The sequence below is a fragment of the Hippocampus guttulatus genome, chromosome 7 (assembly GCF_054856545.1).
Source record: "Hippocampus guttulatus isolate MCC_2025c chromosome 7, RoL_Hgut_1.0, whole genome shotgun sequence".
In the NCBI taxonomy this organism is placed as follows: Eukaryota; Metazoa; Chordata; class Actinopteri; order Syngnathiformes; family Syngnathidae; genus Hippocampus; species Hippocampus guttulatus.
Window position 1 is genome coordinate 19,632,690 of NC_141267.1, and position 20,428 is coordinate 19,653,117.

Genomic DNA, 20,428 nt, shown 5'->3' on the forward strand with positions numbered 1-20,428 from the left:
GTCGACTCCATATTTGGTCATTAAGAACACATCTTAAAAGATTAAAAAAAAAAAAGATTATTAATGTTCGAATAATCATGTAAATATCCTTAGAAGGGTTTGTTTGATTTAATTTTAAGTGAACGAAACTGAGTCAAAACAGCCCAAAAGATTTCATACCGGTCTTAGTTTGTTTACTGTACGGAAAGAAGAAAAAAAGCAAACTTTTGTATGAAAACAGGTATTTTTTTTAAAGTTATGTTTTAATGCCTGTTTTTTTTTTTTTAAACTTTATGTTGGGCTTTGTGAATGTTCATTTCTGGGAAATAAAGTTGCAAAATTTCACGGCAAATCTGTATGGCGTTAGTTATATGAACCAAAAAAACCCCCAACATTTTATTTTAGCTCTCAAAAGTATGAGCTTTAAAATGAGCAATTGTCTTGAGTTGATTTGCAAACAAGTGTTACGACAACACTGATAAGAAAACGACGTCCTAAATCGGAATCCTATAACGCATAGAAATCAAATACCTTTATTTTACATTCATACATCAAAGGACATGGTACAATAGTTTTTCCAATTCCGTTAAAACAAACAAAAAAAAGATTTACAGTGATGCATTTACTTTTTAAAGTTGGTGACAAGCGTTGAAGAAAACAAACAAACAAACACACACACGCATATTCAAACATACACACATGGGGAGGGGGGGTTGGAGAAGAGGGGCTGTACCTTAACAGAGCTGAATTGCGTTGCAGTGGAGAAAAGGCACATTGAATCCACAGTGTATATATGTACAAAGTGACAACGACACAACTGTACGTCGGGAGCAATAACAATGATCGAAAAAACTCGAAACCTTCACTTATGAAAAACAAAATCCAATAACAACCACCCGCCCCCCCCAAAAAAAAGAGAGAAGAAAAACACCTCTACAAATACATTAAAATGTCATCAAACATCAAAGACGATTGGCTCCGCCCGCAGAGAACAATCCCACAAATATGTATAAATACACAATATTTATAATCGTACCCCTCGAGTGAGTGGCTCATGCATAAGCAGTTGTTGGGCAAATTTTCCTTTTTTTTTTTTTCTCTCCCCCACTCATTTCACAGCGGTGTTTTTAAAATGAACAGACAACTCCCGTTCTTTTGAAAATATACGTTACCACCCGTCAGTCAGTGTTTCCAGAAAAGTAAGTTCTCTGATATAAAATACTGTACTTTTTATTTTTTTAATCTTTTCCCTAAAAATCACCTTTTTCTAAAATTTTTAAATACATTCCATCCTTCGAGAAAATAAAGCTTTATGTACTTTCGAAGCTTAGAAACACACATACGTACATACACGCTTATCTTGATTTGTACGTATAGAAACCATAAAGTGACTCCATGTTCACATGTAGTGGAAACCCGTTTTTTTTTTCTCTTTTGTTAGCGTAACCTCGCCGTTTTGATTTGTCACAGTGTGGCGCTAGCGTCTTGAATGATTGTACACATCAAAGGGGGGTGGGCCGCTGTTCAGACCATTTTAGGCCCATGTGGACATCTTGAGTACTGCTACTAATATTGGAAATTTGATCCAAATAAAAATGTGAGCTGTATTCTGTGAAAAAAAAGAATGGCGGACTGGCATCTGAGATAATTTAACACTATCTGAATAAAACTGACCTATGTTCTGTTTGAACATTAAAAAAAAAAAACTCAATTTCTACAGTGTGGCACGAGTGTTTTGAATGAAAAATTTTCCATTTTTTTTAAAAACCAAATCCAACTACGCTTTCATAGATTTATTTATTTTTGGCACAGATTACAAATCTGCCCTCTTTTTGGTTTAGCATGTCAGGTTTTCATAATAATAATAATTTGTAATGTATAAATTACTGCAACAGGTGGATTTTTGTTTTCCTGAAACGTCAGCTATAAATAACGGATAGTGAAATCTGTTGCACAGGCTAACATATATTTTATGTGATCCGAATTTAAAAAAAAAAAAAAACCTCTGCGCAAAAACATTGGAAAGTGAAATTTATTGTCACCTAATCAAAAATGAAAAACATTTTTGGCCTGCATAGAGCTCAAAAACTGCTCTTAATGTGCAAAATTTCAAAATCGCACAAACAAAAACGAACCCCAAAAAACCCATTGGACTAGTTTTGACTAGTCAAATGACATCGATGCAAAATTTGCTCTCACTTCATCAAAATTGTAGAATGTGACAAACTTTTGGCCCCTGTGGAGATCACGACGACCGCGAACACCAAATAAAATCGGAATGCAATCTAAATAAAACTAAAACCTGTGTTTTGAACCCCCCCCCCCCAAAAAAAACCCCATACAATAAAAACACCGCCATTGTGATTAGTCCAATGAAAACAATGCGGCCAATAGCGTTTTAGGATGATTGTACACGTCGAAAGGGAGCCGTTGGAATCGGGGGGGGGGGGGGGGGCTTTCCACCATGGCGTTGTCCATTTCAACAGGCCTTGGTGAGGTCTGTGGGCATGGTGTCAGTGGAAATGCGGTACTGGATTTTGGTGTTGGTGATGGCGCCGTGCTTCTGTCGCAAATGAAGACGCAGCTGACTCTTGTGGCGGAAGTGCAAATTGCATTTCTCACACTACAGGGAGGGAAAAAGTTGCGTCGCAAGGTTAACAGCAGCTCAGACAAAAAAAAAATTTACACGTAGAAAGTTTCCAATATTGGAGTTGGGGGGAGGGAGGGGGGAAATTTTAAGATGAAGTGAAAATGCGCTTTGACCTTTAGAGATGAACTTCATGTGAACTTGTGTAAACTTTTGGAAGTCTGGTTGTTAAATGTTGGATTACTTTTGCACAATTTGCCCTGTCCTCACGAGTTCACACTTTCCATGAAAATTAATTCATTAATTCAAATTAATTAATCGTGCTGTATTTGGAAGCATTGCGTGTCTTTTGAATGACATTTCTTCAACACAAAATTTGCAGACTCGGCTCGGAGATAAAAAGCAAACATGGTGACTCACGTGGTAGGGCTTCTCGCCGGTATGTATGCGCAGGTGGCTCTTCAGGGTCTGCAGGTGGCGGAAGCGCGTCCCGCAGATCTCGCACGGGTACGGCTTCTCGCCCGTGTGGATTAACACGTGGGCTCGGAGGTGGGCGACCTGCCGGGGATCAAAACCAGAGCACGTTAGTCATCAAGAAAACCACGAGTTAAGTGTCGATGTCTGCTTCATACTAAAAGCGGATGACGTTGTGTTCGATTTCCGACGTGGATTTTTTTATTTTATTTTTTTGTGCGTCCTGATTCTAGAGAGAGATCCGGCTAATTTTGTGTTGTGGATATCTTGTCAATCAACCGGGTCATTTCTTTCTCAGGGCAAAAAAAATGGATCGCAAATAGACTGCTCTGTTTGTCCGAGATGTTTCGCCGATCATCTCGGAACAGTTTTAGCAACAAAGGCTTGATGAGGACAGACAAGCCGCAGTTGTTGTTATTTATGCTCCGAGTTAGGGGCACGTCCCAAGACCAGAATTGCTATCATTAATGTTATACGCTTGGCTGTAAATGAGTCGGGAGCTCCTTCTGCAAGTCACGGGTGCAAGCTGTTTTTGTTGTCGGTTACAGGCGAAACCATTGAGTTTCTTGGGAATGTTTCAAAAGACGATATTTTTGAAGCCTCGACAATTCATTGAGCTACAGTTAGGGTTTCAAACCAGGGCCAAAGTTATATGATTACACTTTTTTTGAAGGAGGGTTGAGGTTTCAAATTACGTTTTCGTGTCAGGGTTTGGGTTTTCAGGTTTTGGTATTCAAGTTATAAGGGTAGGGTTTCAAATGAGCGCTTTCAGTCATGGTTTCGATGTATAGGATGAAGGTGTCGAGTGAGCATTGGGGTTTCAAGGAAGGGTGAAAGTTTTCAAGCACCATTTCAAGGCAGGGTTAGAAATGAACATTATTGGTGGTAAGGTGTGAAGTCAGGGTTTCAAGCCTGTGTTGGAATTTAATTCTAGAATTGGGGTTTACAGTTACAAGCAAGGGCTAGTTTCAAGTTAGAGGGTCGAGTCAAATACATAGTTTACGGTACACCAATTTTTCTCCCCCATCAGGATACACATGCTTCCAAAATGTTGTGTTTTCAGGCATGTCGAGACCCCCAAAAAGTTTGAAGTACGGGACTGCAGACAATGATTCTTTTTAAAAAATTACCTGTACAAAGCGAGCACCGCACGTCTCACACTTGTATGGCTTCTCTCCTGAGTGGATGCGAGTGTGAGTCTTGAGGTTGGCTGGTCGGTTGAACTGAGCACCACAGATGTTGCAGCGGTACGGCTTCTCTCCTACAAACGCAACGACAACAAGCGATGAGCTGAAATGCAACAACAACAACAAAAAAAAAACCAGGCATCGGGTTCGCAATCATTCCCTCACCATACTTTCCCGATTAAAATACACTCTACAAGGTTAGTAGACTTCCAACCTAGACTCAATACAGTTTTGAACAGCATACACAATATAGGGCAGTATATTATATTGGCACATAGCCCTTTCATATTCAGTCGCCTTTATCCTAAGACTAACCCACAGTAAAAAAATAAAATAAAAATGAAAAAGCATATATGCAGGATATAATCGGCACAAAAAGTAGGGCTTGACTGTATATTTTGGATAGGGAGCGATTGGGAACACAGGAAAGGGACGCAAAGGACTGGGCGTGAGCGCACCCGTATGGACGGTCTTGTGGCTGGCGAGGTTGCCCTTGTAGCGGAAGGCGGCCTGGCATCGGTCGCACTTGTAGGGCTTGTCGCTGTGGACTTGGAGCGCGTGCTGCTTCAGCGATTCCTCCTCGGCAAACTTGGAGTCGCACTCGTTGCAGAAGAAGCTGCCGTTTTCTGTTCGGGAGGGAGGCGCGGGTAAAACCGGGAGTTCGAAAATGACGAGACCCACCCTAGAAAACCCGATTTTGAAAATCGAAATCGTCCTAAGCTATAAATTGAAATCGCCCAAGACTTACCGCAACTGGAGTCGGAGTACTCTGAGCGCATATCGATCAGGTCCTCGCCCAGCCGCGCCCGGGAGGGGCAGATCTCAGAATGCTGGGGGGACTGGGCGCCGCATGACGAGCAGTTGAGGCGAGTCAGGTACCGTGTTGGGTGCTGGCCCTCTGCGTTTCTCAGCGACCCATCCAGCGCACTTGAGAGCAAAACGCACAAATATCAGTATTCAACAACTAGATATCCATTTTTCTTCCAGAAACATTTTCAATCCAGTCCCCCCACCACCCCCTTCTTTCAAATATTAAAAACAACATTTTAAAAAAATGAATTCAGCAGAACTTGTGGGTGAGGAGCATTAAATTGAGTGGATGTTGGAAGATAGTTGTGGGTAGACAACCATTCACGCCGTCACTTACGGGAACCTGAACACAAGCTGCCCGGTGAAAGTACAAAATAAGAGTCTGAATTGTCAGGATCGGCGGGTGGTAAAGTAGGAAAAGCTTTTAAAATAGAACCTCTTGCTATTCAACAACAATGACGAGTACCGTTGCCTTGGTTTTACCGTGACCTGGATGACAGAGGCAACCAGGGGGTTTCCGTCAACCAAAAACCAAAAGCGCAGTTGCCTTCATTTCAAAATTAAAAAAAAAATCTCAGAATTTTTTGACCACAATGGTTTCAAGTACAAAACAAAGAAAATGGTATCAGAAACCCGTTTAAGTAGAATCGAGACAACTGAATTCATCCTGGCTGTTCAACAACCAATAATAGTCCAGTTGCATCAATTTCAGACCAACAACGCTTCAAACTTCGAATCACTCAAAACGTCCAAGATCTTCCAATTTACTAACTTCCAAAAACCACAAAAGCAGAACTGAAGAAACTGGGACGCTCTTTGTTTTCCAACAAGTTCGAGCTCCCGTCATTTCTACATGAGAAGACGACCACGATCTGGGTGACGCCGAGAAAAGATTTTGTCCTCGACTCCGGAGCTTTTCCCTCACCTGCTGATGATGTTGTTGAGTCGGCTGGTCTGCGGCACGGGATGATCCTCCACGCTCTTCCTTGTGCTTTGCGCCTCCAAGTTGTCGGAGTCTCCCGGGTGGAGATACGCCTGCAGGCCTACGCGCTGAGGCGAGCACAGGCCGGGGTTGCGCAGACCGGCCTCGTCCTCCCTGGCGCTCTGGTTGAGCACAATGAATTTGTACTTCTTCCAGTTGCGAGCTTTGGGGTCCTGGGTTCCCGGCCCCGGCTGCTGCGCCCCAGAGGCGCCCTGCGACAGGCCGGCGTTCTTGCTACTGCTGGACTCTGTCGGGGAGTTGGGCTGGCAGTCGGACTTAAGGGGGCTCTGCGGGCTACTCATGAGACTCTTGCGCCCAGCGGAGGAGATCCCGAGCGGGTAGTGGTGATGGATCAGGTCTTCCTCGGCCGGCGGGGCGTGCTCTTTGTCTTTGTGGTGGTCCAGGGTCAGGACTGGGTAGACCCGCTTCCTCCCGCCCAAGCCCAGCGGTAGCCCGAGCGCCTCGTTGCTTTCCTTCTTCACCTCGTCCTCCCGCCCCAACTCCCTGGGGGCAAAGTTCGCAGCGTGTAGGACGCCGGAGGAGCCCACCGCCCGAGCGTACTCGGCCCTGCTGATGGCGGCGGCCTCGTGCGCGTGCTTGTGGTGGATGCCGCTCCGCGACAGGTCGCCGAAAGCGTTCTTGGCATCAGTCAGCTTGCAGAGAGGGAAGGGGAACCCCGGCATGGGGAACTGCCCGTAGAGATGGTAGTTGCCGGGTGCGCCGACGTTGTTGAGCATGCCGGAGCTGTACGTCGGCCGCGCGTCCCTGAAGGGGGCCACGCGGCCGTGCAAGGCATCCACCACCTCGTGGGGGCGGTATGCGTGGACGTCCTGGGGCAGAACAAGCGGGCTCACCAGGAATTCATCTCTGGGAAGCTTCCCGTTGGGCTCGCTGCAGGACAAGAGACGACATGAACTTCCAGAACTGTAAAGGTGCATATTTCATGGAGGACAAATTCACTGAAAACATCAGATGGGGGGCAGCTTTTGGACTCTTTCTGGAAAAATACCACAAGTCAGAACCTGGAAATGGCAAGCCTGGAGCACTTGGAGAAAATCAACCTGAAACATGCCGGCGCCACACAGGACACCCAAAAGTCGGGTCTGAACAGCTTCATTAACTCATTCACTCCCAAAGACGTTTTAAAACGTCTTTTCAGACTTGGTCTAGAATTGGCTGGTACTGGATGAGTTAACCTCATTAGACCCTTAGACTCATCATCATCATTACACAGATGCTTCCAGAGCCAATATTTGTTTGCGTCCCTGAGGAGCAGTGGGAACCCAATCAAGATCTAACCCAGAGCGGAACACACACCACCAAAGTTCCCGAAAGACAGGTCTTCCGCGTGGCCACTTGCCGGAACTGAATCAGAGACCCTTCTCGCAGTGATCGCGTGACCTACCTGGACTTGATGAAGCGGTGGCAGGTGTCCACCACGTGGTCCATCTGCAGGTAGACGGCAGTGTTCATAATGGCCATGATCAGACTCTCCCTGAGAGCCAGCCTGGAGGTGTACATGAACTCCAGCAGGATGGCAAAGCCCTCCGGGTCCACCTTGGGGTCCAGGCTAATGGCATTGAGGTTGCACTTGTGCGAGTCGGTGAAGATGGTGTAGAAGAGCCCGCTGTGTGGTAGGCAATGACAAAATGAGCTCCTGTTGAGCTGTGGGACAGCTACAACCTTTCTGGTATGTACTGTCCTCCTTTTGCCATCTTGGTGAAGACCCCTCCAGGATGGATTTTAAAAAAGTGAAATGCATACCTGCAAGCCATGAGGACGGTCTTGTGTGCCCGGAACTGCTGCCTGCTGACCAGGATGGTAACGTCGGTGAGGATGTCCCGGCTGCGGAGGCGGTTCAGATTGAGCAAGACGTCGCTGGCGTGACGCGTGAACTGGATGCAGCTGTCGGTCAAGCAAGACATCCTGCCGACTTCTGGAGGGATGAGGGGGACACACACACACAAAATGTACATTTGTACATTAGTTGCATGTAATTCTTGATCAAACTGCATTTTGAAGGCGCCCGTTGCATTTCACCTAAATGCCATGAGAGGGCGCAATTTAACCGACTACAACGCCAGTTTGGGATATTTAAATTTTGACACCCACTTTTTTTCTCCCCCCCTTCTGAACCGCAGCTTTGAGGGAAACGCGGGTTGACAAGAAGAGGACAACAAATTATTTAAATGAATTACAATAAGGGGCGGGGGGTAGTGCACAGCGCGAACACGATTGGGCTGTGCACGGCAAAAAGTGCGTGACAGAACTATGTAATGAATAAAACTTGTTTAAACAATTAAAAAAAGGACAAATAGGAAACATTTAAAAACATACACATGCATAACAATTTACATTTGCTTAATAAAAAGCAACTTTTATAACGCGTTTTTACTCTTTTGACCATGCACAAGAATCCATTCAAAAGCTTTTTATAAGTAGAAAACCCGAGATTTAACACTTTAAAGTAAGACGCATGTTCCAGTGATGTTTTGTGGACGGTTTAAACTTAAACTACACCCCCCCCCCCCCCCCCCACGCACTTTTTTCCACATTCAATTCATCGGATTTTGCTGTACTTCATTTACTGTAATTTCTGCACTAGTTTTCCACCATGCATACTTGGCTGCAAATTCAATCTCTTTTAGCGGTGCTACACTCGCACAACAACGTTATTAAAATAAGCATGCAACGTGCACACGCAGCCCCACTTGGCGCAAACGTAAAGAGACAAGTTGACAACTCCACTTCGGCAACGCACGCACGACACAACACCATTATGCACATTTACAAAGCAATGGCACGTTAACTGTACGCATCCCAACATTATACCGTAGCGATTACATAATTTAAAAAATCCCAAATCAAAGTTGGGGATGTGTGACAATCGAGAGCACGCGAGGAGCGGCTCTGGCCCTCGCTGCAGCCGCCTGACGCGCGCCCTATCTCGGCTACAGAAGCCGCTTAGGACCGGGGGTGGCGGTGGAGGTGGTAGCGTGAGCGGGAAGCTTTTGCGGGCGAGAGCCGCGGGAAGAGACGGACGGAAGGGGAATGGGAAGGTGCGGTGAGGTGGTGAGAAGGGAAAGAAGGTTCTGGCGTCTCGGTTGTTTGACAGCCGGGGAGCCGCCGCCGCCGCCGTCACACAAGTACGCGCACATAGACAAATTCACACTCCAAAAACGATGACATTAGCGACACAACAAGTTGGCCGCTAAATAATTACAAGGGAAGATGAGAGGGAAGAGAAGCGGACAAGGGGAGGGATAATGTAAAAAAATGAATTTTTTGAAAAATCACCTGGTAGCGCTTTCCTAGAAACTTCTTGCATCACCACTTCTAAGAAGCCCAGTTCTAAGAATCAGACCAGCTCAATTCTCGGAATTTGAGCCCGGGACCGTACCAACGTCTCCGGCCAGGGGGGGAGAGGCCGTTCGTCCCCCTCCGGCTTCAACTCTCCATTCTCTCACTATTCCCTTCCATCTTTTCACACCAAATACATTCTTGCGTCTCTATGATGCACCGGCTTGATGTCTAAATCGATTTAAATCCACTCTGTTGTGATAAAGTAACCATAGCGGGGCAAGCACGCTAGCGCGGATTCCCCCCGCAAAGTTGATGGAGTCCAAAGTTTGCCGACGTCACACGTCTCTGAGCCCCGCCCATCTGCGGAGCTTCTGAGAAGTGGCTCGGAGTCAAGACGTCGAAGCGAGAGTCTACATAAGGAGACTGAACGATGGCGTAAACCTTTGTGTGTGTGTGTGCGTGGAGGGGCGGGGGTCGTGGACAGCAAATTCGAGGCTTTTTTTATATCGACTTGAATTCGTTACAAGATGGTTAATCGCGGTCGTGTTTGCTGTCAAACTCGATGCACGTTTTCGTCGTCGGCAGGAGATGAGGGAAGTGGCGCACTTGTTGCATGTCCGTGAACGCGTCATCGGGGACAGAAGTGTGGCAGCGGTGACATAACTTTAAAGTTGAGACGCGTTTTTAAAAACAGGAAAAAGCAAATCTTTAGAATTGAGAGTTTTTTAATTGAGAGTTTGTGAATTATTAGGCCTTATTTTTGTCCCGTATTTAAAACGATTCTCTTGATCGAATGTCTTGTACACTTTTTATAAATTTAAAATAAATAGAAAAATACCTTTCTTTTCCTGTGGCTATTAATATTTTTTAATTTTTATACTAAGTTTTACGATGTACTTGCTGTGTTTTAAAATTAGTTTCTATCATTTAATTTTATTGGAATTTTGTGGCACTATATTTGTGTCCACTACCTTTTGTATCTGTAATTTTTACTTTTATTTTATTTCAACTCGTGTGACACATTGCTTTTATTGCAGTCATATAATCTTGATTTTAGAGTTTTGGGATTTAATTATATTAAATTCATGTTTTCACGGTTATTTAAACTAGTTTTCCATTTGTTGTTGTTTTAAAGTTGTGTTAAGTTTCAAATTTACATTTTTGTTGTATTTTGATTTCCCCAAATATTTTCATTTTATTTTTAATGGTATCCCCATTTGCTTTCCTTGTTATTCTGTCTTACTTTTTATATGCAATATTTCATAATATCAGTGTTTGTATTTCTTGTGTTTTAAATGCTTATTTAGAATATATTTTATTCACATTTAAAGTATTCTACTGAGATTTCATATTTGTGTGTGATGTATTCTAATTGTAATCTGCCTTTTATTTTGTTTCACTTTATATAATCTCATATTTTATAATAAAGTAATGTGTATATTTAAAAAAAATCGGTTTCTAAAAGTTTATTTATTGTATTGCATTTTATCACAATTTTTACATTCAACGACCATTTAATGTGTTTGACATTTAAACATAGAATTTATTTTAACATTTTTTTTTACATTTTCTTAATTTGTTTCTCTTATTTTCATTGACGTAAAGCAAATTTAATTGACTTGTATGAGATAAAAATGAAAGTCCGTGACAAGCACATCTAATGGAGGATACGTGCTGTTTCTCACCCAATAAACTAATTAAAAAAAAAACAATATAAAATCATTTGAACTTGTTTGTTTTTGGAGTTCAAAAGCAGATGACGAATGTCAGGGCCAAGATGTTGAGCGACACTAACGCTTTGCGTTTAGAAAGTGGCCACTGACTCACCGTGGAAAGTTTGCTTGTGGTGATTCCAAAGCAGGGATTCCCCGTTCTTGTCAACTCTCTGGCACAGAAGTGACAATTTCTGCCCTGGGTAGCCACAAAAACACCACCACATGATGTTACTTTTATTGAAAAATACATCGCTTGCTACCCTAAAACACTAAAAATTCGAGTAGGGCCAACGCCATTTGCAGGAGATAACAGAAGCGAGGAGTAAAAATTTTGACTGGCAAATATGTTCGAATGTACTGCTGAACGTAGATCATCAATCAACTCGGGATGGAGCACCTTTCGTTTGAAGCCACCCACGTTTCTTGTGAACAAAAGTATTCGAACGGATATTCTGACATTGATTTAATATTTGGTGGTTTGACCCTTCCTAGCAATAACCGCATCCAGCCTGGGAGCCATCGTCTGCACCAGACTGGTCGGATTCTTCATTTGAAATCCTTTTCCAGGCCTTTACTGCGGCCTCTTTCAGTTCTTGTTTGTTTTTGGAGGTTTCTCCCTTCAGTCTCCTCTTTGGGAGGTAAAATGCATGCTCGATTGGGTTAAGGTCCAACGATGGACTTGGCCAGTCTAAGACAAGTGAGCCAGAAGTAGCCATACAAGCCCAAGCCGTGACATTACTTCCATCGTGCTTCACAGATGAGCTCGTCTATTTTGGATCATCAGCAGATCCTTTCTTTCTCCATCTGATCTTAAGGCAAAATGTCTTCAACATACAACAAAAAGACAGAATTAAATTAATTAAATTCAGCCTTTTTTCTTTTAAAAAAAATATATATATTTTGAGAAGATAAAATATTTGTTATCTTTAAAACATTTATCTTTTGAATTTTTTGCATTTGCTATTTTTATTTTAAAATAACTGCATATTTTGGCTTCTTTTGCTTATGTACACGATTTTTTATTTTTATTTTTACACATTTTCGGCCTTGAAATCGTTTGATTTAGTTGTTTTGACCAGATGAAGGCTCTCAATCGATGGGCGCCATTAAACGGGTTTTGAGCAGCCCTGCGCCGCTCATTAAGCATCCACGTGACGTGACCCAAATCAACGCCGCCTGCAGTTTCCCTTTTGTGTTTAACCCTTTTGTACCGTGACGCTCGCCGCCGTAATGCATCTGACATTGCTTTTCACCCCTTGAGGAACGCCCGAGCATCCGCCCATCTGCATCGGCTGTTATTCAGCACCCCCCCCCCCCAAAAAAAATCACTGCAGGTGTAAACAAACCACTAGGGAGGCGGCTAAAAAAGAAAAAAAAAATCAAATAATTAAGAGTGCAAACAAAGAGCAGCGTCAACTTTATTTCCATCCACTCGGGGGATGTTGGAGGCACTGAATGCATAATGCACCGCGAGTGTGGTGGCACGTGCGGGATATTCATTCGCTCATAGATGACGGTCGACTATTCTTCTCGCCAAGATAAGGGAAAACACTTTCAAGGGACTTTGTTTTCTGGAAACGGATAAAAAAACTATGAAACAAACTACCTCAGAAGGTAGGGCGAGTTGTACAAAAATTATTTGGAATTTAAAAAAAAAGTTTGTATTGGTGTCGTCGATTGCGCTATTCTTGTTCTTGTACGCGACTTTATCGGCAAGATGCCTAAACCCTTAAACTTTTACGGTGGCAGCTTATTAGCTGGAAATATGAAAATTGCAAAACTAAGTGTCCCATAAGGGAGGGAACCACCAAAGTTTTGTTTGTGTTCAGGATTAGAAAAAAATATATATTGGTTTTGTTATTCGGACTCTTAATCTTATTCCTCGACAAGATGCATAAAACTACTTTCAAGCGATGTTGCCCAGCTGTGAAGTGACAAAAACAACGCAAAAAATGACCACAAGGAATTTTTACTTAAATTCATTTTTTTCCACATAAAAAGAAAAAAAATATATAGTACAAAAAAAACATTTTCAAGCGATATTTACCCCCATGGTTTTTAGCTTGAAAGTGAATTTAAAAAACAAAACAAACAAACAAAAAAAAAACGACTTCAGAAGGCAGGAGAACACATTTAAAACGTTTTCTTGTGTTCAAGACCAAAAGAAAAAACATTTGCTACGTAACAATGTTATGTTCTGCACTCTTCTTCCACACCACTTCATTGGAAAGATTTGAAAAAGCATCTTCAAGGACAGATGTTACTACGACACCTATTAGTTGGAAATGGATTAAAAAAAACAACCTACCCCTAGAGGATGGGAGCTCATAAAAAACAGTTTCGATAAAAACAGAACTTTTGGAATCTGTGTTGTTGTTGTTGTTTGCGCTCTTCTGTACCGCATCGTCATCGAGATGAGAAAACAAACCCACTTTCAAGGGATGTTTCTTGCCATGGCTTTTAGTTGGAAAACGGGTAAAACCACTGAAAAGTGGCATTGACGGCGGCGTCATCACCAACATTTAGTGTCAGTGAAAGAACAGCAACATGGAAAAATAGCTGAAAATTCCCGGCTTTCTAAGCGTAGGAATGTTTGGCTGGCACATCCCGTTTTTCTTTGTCTGTCTGCCTTATCTATGTGAGGAGTGCACATGCGTAAAAGCAACATACTGTACATGCTACATTTCAGCGGATGCCCTGAAGTACAGCCGCTAGCCTATGGGAATATTTGACCAGCTAACCTTGCCGTTGAGCGAATATGGCTTACGCTAGCAACGGGAATATTCGCCTCAGCTGTTGGCAGACTAATTTCCTACTAGCGCCAAACAAAAGGGACTTTTCAAACTTGTACGCCAGACCTGAGAGACGAAGTAGCGTAGCGCTAGCTAGGATGAGGCCACGAGCAACGTTGGTGGATTTAAAATGGGACCAAAGAGAAAAAAAAATTGTTCTGCCATTGCTCAGAGTTCGGGGTGAGATCCTGGAGGTTAAAGGAAGTTATTTTAAACTCAAAAGGTTAACCTTTTCTGTTTCTTGATACGCTTCATTAACGCGCTAAGCTACACTCAGCCTCGTCAACATATGATCCAGATTTCTAGTCCGAGCTCGAGTTGTGACGTTTCAAATCAGACTTTCAACACAACACAATTGGAGAAGTGTTGGCTGTTAAACGTACACCTTTGTTCCCGCGTTATACTATTCCCCTACTCACATGTATTATTTTTTTTATTTTATAGACGTATAAAATAGTTGGTGGATGTTCGCAATTGCTTTCGACGCAACAAGGCCCAGACAGTGTTAAACGTCACACCTTTGTCCCGGCATTCCCGCTATTCTCTTACACACGACTCTGCTCCTTCTGAAGGCCGTGTCGACCAGAAGGAAAAATTGTGTAAAAAGTCCGGCACTACACTACTTTTTTTTTTTTTGTACACGGACGGTGGGTGACAAAGGCCCGAGGCCCGGAGGTTGCCTCACTCGCAAAGTGATTCACTTTTGTCTGAGGTTTTCGCAGCAAAATTGTGCCGACTTGAGCGTTCATTGTCAGCAAAGAGTTTTTTTGTTCTGAGCGGCATGATGCAACATGGCTGTAACACCCAAACACACACGGAGATGTTAGAGCTGTTAGCGGCACAGCTCCTCCTCCTCCTCTTTCTTCTTCTTTTTTCTTTTCAAACTCTTTTCTTTTTGTTAACTTTCACTTTTTTTTCTTTTAAGGCCCTGGCAGGCCACCGCAGATGTCCTCAATCATGATCTTAAATGAGAATTAATTGCAAGTAAGAATTATTTCAGTAGTTTTTTTCCCCCCAAATTCCGCGGTGCCACATGATAGCTTTTCTGTGTCACAATTTTATTGGCTTCTTTAATTGTTTTAAATAAACTTGAACCACTAAGGTTAGAGAAATCAAAATAAGGGTGTGGTTTGGCACTGCTTTGCCTTTATTCCAATTTTCGGGAATACAAAGCGTGTGGAATCGAGTATTTTTGCGCTCGGCAGGAATGTGATCTGCAAAGTCGGAATTTTCCACATGGTGAGCCTCCTCGCTGGGTTGGGATGCCCCCTTAAGGATAAATCTTTGGAAAGGTCAAACAATTACCTTTTATTTGTTTGCCAGTGGAAATCAAACCCTGCCTACTTTCATCAAACTTCCTCATATCATGGTTCAGGTATGTGTTTGGGCATGCCAGGAACAAAAAAACAAAAACAAAAACTCAATGAAACATCAATCGTTTGCCCTGGAGGAAACAATAGAAAGAGAAATTGCTACCGCTGTATGTTTATGCAGAATATTTGAGCAATGTTCAATTCTGACAGTTGTCATATTCAAATACAAAAGCCTGATAAAGGCTAACTAACTAATCTAATGAACTAACAAACAAATGCACGCAAAAAAGCTAAATTTAAGGCTTGCTGATGAACAAAAAACCAACGGACATAGAGAATAACTCATTTTAAATGAACATAGGAAAAGAGCGCAAATGATGGAACTAACTAACTAAAAATCAGACAGAGGGGATAGCAAACTCAATTAGGGTTAGGAAATCAAATTAACAAACAGCCAGGCCAAACGACCGACTCACAAACAGAGTTATGGACTCGGTTGGCTGGTTAGTTGGTTGGGGATCGACTCCTTTTACAAGTTAGTTATAAAGAACGAACCGACCCAGACAAACAAACAAAACTAACTCACGAACGAACGAAACTAAAATAATCCAATGAAAAACTAATGAACTGGCTGACAAACTAATGTACAAACTTACTCACAAACAAACGAAATAACAAACTAACTACCTCAATGAACTCACACTTGTCCATGCTAATGCAGTCAACCGGGCTAGCCTGATCCTTATCCTCCGCGAATAGCGGAAAACTGTTGATTAGCTGTTCAGCAGTTTTGTGCCATCCATCAATGTAATATTCATGCACGAGAGCCCCCTGCACTGAAAAAATAGACGAAGACAGACATATGGCCGTCTTTTATCCATATTTTAAAAAGCCATTTTATCACACATTTAGCTAGCAAGATGTGTGTACCCGCCCAATCGTGCTGATGAAAAATTGTGGCCATTTAAATCGCCGATAGTTAGTATACGGTTGTTACCGTGATAAACCAATTCAATTCAATCTCTGACTAAGCTCGCAACTCAACTTCAGGGATGCTAAAAAGGTCGCGGTCTGTGCAATCCCAATGAAACCGCAAAGGTGTCTTTGGACATTCATTAGCATAACGGCGTATTGTCCCTGCAGAAGGAATGATTGTCGAGTACATTACTAGATTTCAATCCCCAACGTGAGCACACTCGGGGGATTGAGCGGGATCAGCTCAATCCCTAAAACCCCTCTCCACCGATATGGAGATGATGCGTGCATATGTCCGCTCGACATCCCGAATTATCTAATGTAGCGATTGTCAAAGTGCGCCGCACGTACCACTCAAGGTACTTATTTCAGGACATGTTTTGGAAACGTTTCTGTATATAAGTGCTCATGTTCAAAGGGCGCACAATGTAACTATGGATTAAAGTTTTAGACTTTCACGTGCAATACATTTGAATGTAATCCTTATTGAGGTAACTTTTGATTTTCCTCTACTTCACCGCAGTGTTACTATTTGAGCGATGGAAAATGTTAGAGGAATGTTACATGGACTTTTTAGGAATGAAACAAGTCAGTCTTGTTCTTAGGTTGTGAAATATTATTTTTTCGACAAGTCAATGCTTGTCTTCATTCGTTCCCATTTGACTATCAGCTGTCAGTTGTGCAGACGCTTTGCGTGATCCTTAATGCTTACTTATGGCCCTCTCATATCACATTTTACTGGTTGATACGTTCCTGTTACTTTCATGATTTTGCTCGTTTAAGCTTGCGCAGTTCTATGGGCTCGCATCAACACAGATTAGTGAGTGCGTTAAATCGAATTGGCAAAGAAACAAATGATGAGGAAAAGAAAAAAGCTAACAAATTAACCAACAAGACTGATCAGCCGAGTAATAAACAGACAGATTAAAGCAGGTTCGTTGGTAAGGTAGTTAGTCTATTGGTCTATTTGTTGCAAATTTGGGTAGGTTGGTTAATTCGTGATTTAACACTATCAAACGTATCAAATGACCAGCCGACCTAACAAACCAACCAAATGGCTGCCCAACTGACATACCCACTATCGAACGTATTGACAGACAGTCTGTTAATCGGTTAATTGGTTATGACAACTAACCAACTAACTAACTAACAAATGGGCGAATGGGAAAATTTGGTTCATGAGTTGGTCCGTCAGTTTGCCAGTGTTGATTAGTTAGTTAGGAAAAACCAACCAACCAACAGCAGACTGACATAGTTAATTGGTTAGTTCATCCATTTTTCCGAACCGCTTGATCCTCACTAGGGTCGCGGGGGGTGCTGGAGCCTATCCCAGCCGTCTCGGGCAGTAGGCGGGGGACACCCTGAATCAGTTGCCAGCCAATCGCAGGGCACACAGAGACGAACAACCATCCACGCCCACACTCACACCTAGGGACAATTTAGAGCATCCAATCAGCCTGCCACGCATGTTTTTGGAATGTGGGAGGAAACCGGAGCACCCGGAGAAAACCCACGCAGGCCCGGGGAGAACATGCAAACTCCACACAGGGAGGCCGGAGCTGGAATCGAACCCGGTACCTCTGCACTGTGAAGCCGACGTGCTAACCACTGGACTACCGGGCCGCCCTGGTTAGTTCATCAGGTAGTTATTTAATTTGGTGTTAAACTAAAAAGTGGGTAAGCCAACCAATGCCCCCCCTCTACAAAAAAAACCCCCACTGAACAAAAAGACTGGCTGACCAACTCCCCAATCCACTGACAACAAATTAAGCTAGTTGGTTCGCTATTTAGCTAGTTGGCTAGTCCACTTGTTTACTCGATTAGTTCAAATCAAACAACCGATGGGCTGGGAGACTGAATCTTTATAAATCTTTTCTAACCGAATGACCGACCAACTAACAAACAGAAAAATGGTGCTGATTAGCTGATCAGTTGGTCGTACAGTCGGCTTGTTGGTTGATTGGTTGGTCGCCAATCGATGAACAAATTTTCATACCTTTTCAGACCTCACCTTTTTTCCTCTGCAGGGAGGGAGGCATGCTGGGAAATACAGTCTTTGATCTTGAATGAATCCAACTATCGATGGTAAGAACCTTTACTTGACTTCTCCTAAATGTGGAGACGTGAGAAGGACAACGCTATCCTCACGTCCTCCACAGTGGCGGGATGCAAAAAAAATCTCGGAAAAATACGAGCTAGAGATTGTAGTGCTCACTTGCTCGGCTTTCCTGTGAATGTTACAAGCTCAGATTTTTTTTTTGGGGGGGCGGGGTGTCGGGGAGGGGCAGAAAAGAGATTAAATTAATCCCACTTGTTCTACATATAATTCATTGGAAAGAAGAAGTCTCCAATCCCATTAGGATACACACAGACTAGCTGTGCCTTTAGCATAGCGAGCGAGCGCGCGTCCAGAGATGATGAGCCATCTGCCATAGAGACACATTGTTTGATAAACACTGCTTTTATACAACAAACATTTGAGTGCATTAATCTAGCTAAACTCGGCTCAATCTGGGGAAGCAGATATTGCTCTTTATAACTTGACCGCAGCGGGGGAAAGGGTAGGAGGGCTATTGCGTTATTACATCACGCCAGATGTCGCGTCTTCAACCTGGTAAGGTTACGCCCACAAAAACGGAATTCGTCTCGCAGTTGAGGAAGAAAGGCATTGAGCATAAAAGGCAGAATCGCAATAGTGGCATATCTCAGGAAGGTAGCTACTGAATTCGGGCCCTTCGTCCGTTTGTTACTATGTTGGTCCATCCGAGAATGAGTGGCTAGCAGAGAACAAATGGGCAAGGTTGGTTGGTTCCTGGGTACGCTGTTAACTAGTCCATTAACCTAAGTATTGGTTAATTGGTTCAGTTAGCTAGTTAAGTTAAACACATTTGAATTGAGTTAAAACTAATTAGAAAAATGCCCAACAAATTTACCAACTGACAAAAGTCTTTTACGCGCCTAGCTAGCACGCCTTTCACCGACGCACATCCTCCAATGACATGTTACCTGGAAATTTGTGCACAACCACTAAGAAGGCGTGACTCATTGAACACAGAGGCTGTCTCTCCGTCATTTTGTCGTTCATGTCACTTTTACGTGGCCATTGCTCGTTAACATGACGTGGTTGACACCTGATTTTTGAACCGACGCCATTGCCTGCGCGGATAATCTCACCCAGAGAGAAGACATTAGAGAGAACGCTACCGTCCAGCGAGGGATAATCTGATGGATGAGTGGACTAATATGAGGCCAATCCCGTTTTAAGACAAATTAGTCGAACACATTTTCATCACTGCGGAGGGCCTAACCAAGCTGAGCCCTCGGGGGATGTTGGCGGAAAAATTCGCTGTCAGATCCCTGGTCATCCCGGGATAAACGTGGCAGATTAAAACCTTTTCCCCATGGTTGGGGCGCACACTCGGAAGGCCAACGACAGGTCAGGAAAACTTGTTTTTCCCCACATATGTTACTTCAGAAAGCACATTTTCCACCCTGCAAAGGGAACAAGTTGCAAAAAATTGCTGTTTTCCCCCCAAAAATGTTCGTTAGCTTTTTACACGAAACCCATCGACCAATACACAGAACGTTCCAAGGTGTTTTTCACACCGACGTTTTGCTCTCCGTGGCATTTATATAAAACAGCCACCCATCTACCAATACAATACTCAGAAAATTGGGATCAGAAAGACCTTCGGAAGAGGACACTACAACAAAATCTACGCATCACAACCCCCCCGCCCACCCCACTTTGACGCTGTTTGAGGCTTACACGAATGACCTTAATCATCAGGCAGGCTATTTGGCTTTTTATTGGCCCGAGTGCTGCAGTGCCACTGGCAGGCATCAAAAATAAATAAATAAATTCATAAAAAAACAAGCGGGAGGGCAAGGTCGGTTGTCCCGGCGTAATCCATATCATCCCGTTACACAGGCGACGCGCGGCCGCCCGCTAGCTCGCAAGCTAGCTTGCCGCATTTTTTTTGTTGTTGTTTTTTTGATGTCGATAATAATGGCGGGATTACGCTGTCATCTGATGTCGTTTCAAAGAAACGAAAAAGGGGCATCCGGAGGAGGATTCTTTGAAAGAAGGATGAAATGGGAGATGCTCCATGGTGTGAGGTCACGGAGGACTGATGTATTTATTTATGCCCTCGCGGGGGAGACTTGTCATGAGAATAGCAGGGGGCGCTATGATGTGTTGTAGTCAAACGCTTTCTGTGAAGGGAATAAAGGTTTTTACAGTGATCCGGCAAAAGTAACCCGACAGAAGATCTGACATTGATCTGCTTCTGCCTTTCTTAAGGGAAGATT

The 20,428-nt window shown here is 43.2% G+C and overlaps 1 protein-coding gene across 5 annotated transcripts; it reads right to left on the reverse strand.

Moving 5' to 3' along the window:
- Nucleotides 1-478: 478 nt before the first annotated feature.
- Nucleotides 479-18,332, reverse strand: bcl6aa (BCL6A transcription repressor a). 5 transcript variants are annotated; one of them, XM_086115068.1, is made up of 9 exons: nt 18,129-18,332; nt 7,784-7,955; nt 7,425-7,646; nt 5,963-6,910; nt 4,976-5,154; nt 4,686-4,853; nt 4,171-4,301; nt 2,987-3,124; nt 479-2,602 (listed from the first exon to the last, which is right to left on the reverse strand). In XM_086115068.1, exons 1-9 carry the CDS (start codon nt 18,154-18,156, stop codon nt 2,459-2,461), a joined length of 2,130 nt encoding a protein of 709 aa, XP_085971194.1. In that variant the 5' UTR covers nt 18,157-18,332; the 3' UTR covers nt 479-2,458. The 5 variants fall into 5 exon arrangements, with proteins under 5 accessions (XP_085971194.1, XP_085971192.1, XP_085971195.1 ...); XM_086115066.1 differs by lacking the exon at nt 18,129-18,332 and adding an exon at nt 11,150-11,263; XM_086115069.1 differs by lacking the exon at nt 18,129-18,332 and adding an exon at nt 9,317-9,377 and having other exon boundaries at nt 7,784-7,952.
- Nucleotides 18,333-20,428: the final 2,096 nt, after the last annotated feature.

Excerpts from the sequence above, each read along its gene's own strand:
- bcl6aa (XM_086115066.1), bottom strand. The coding sequence starts at position 11,261 with ATGTGGTGGTGTTTTTGTGGCTACCCAGGGCAGAAATTGTCACTTCTG. Across the intron at positions 7,647-7,783 it reads ACCGTCCTCATGGCTTGCAG|CGGGCTCTTCTACACCATCT; the intron begins GTATGCATTTCA and ends CCTACCACACAG. Across the intron at positions 4,854-4,975 it reads GTACTCCGACTCCAGTTGCG|AAAACGGCAGCTTCTTCTGC; the intron begins GTAAGTCTTGGG and ends CCTCCCGAACAG.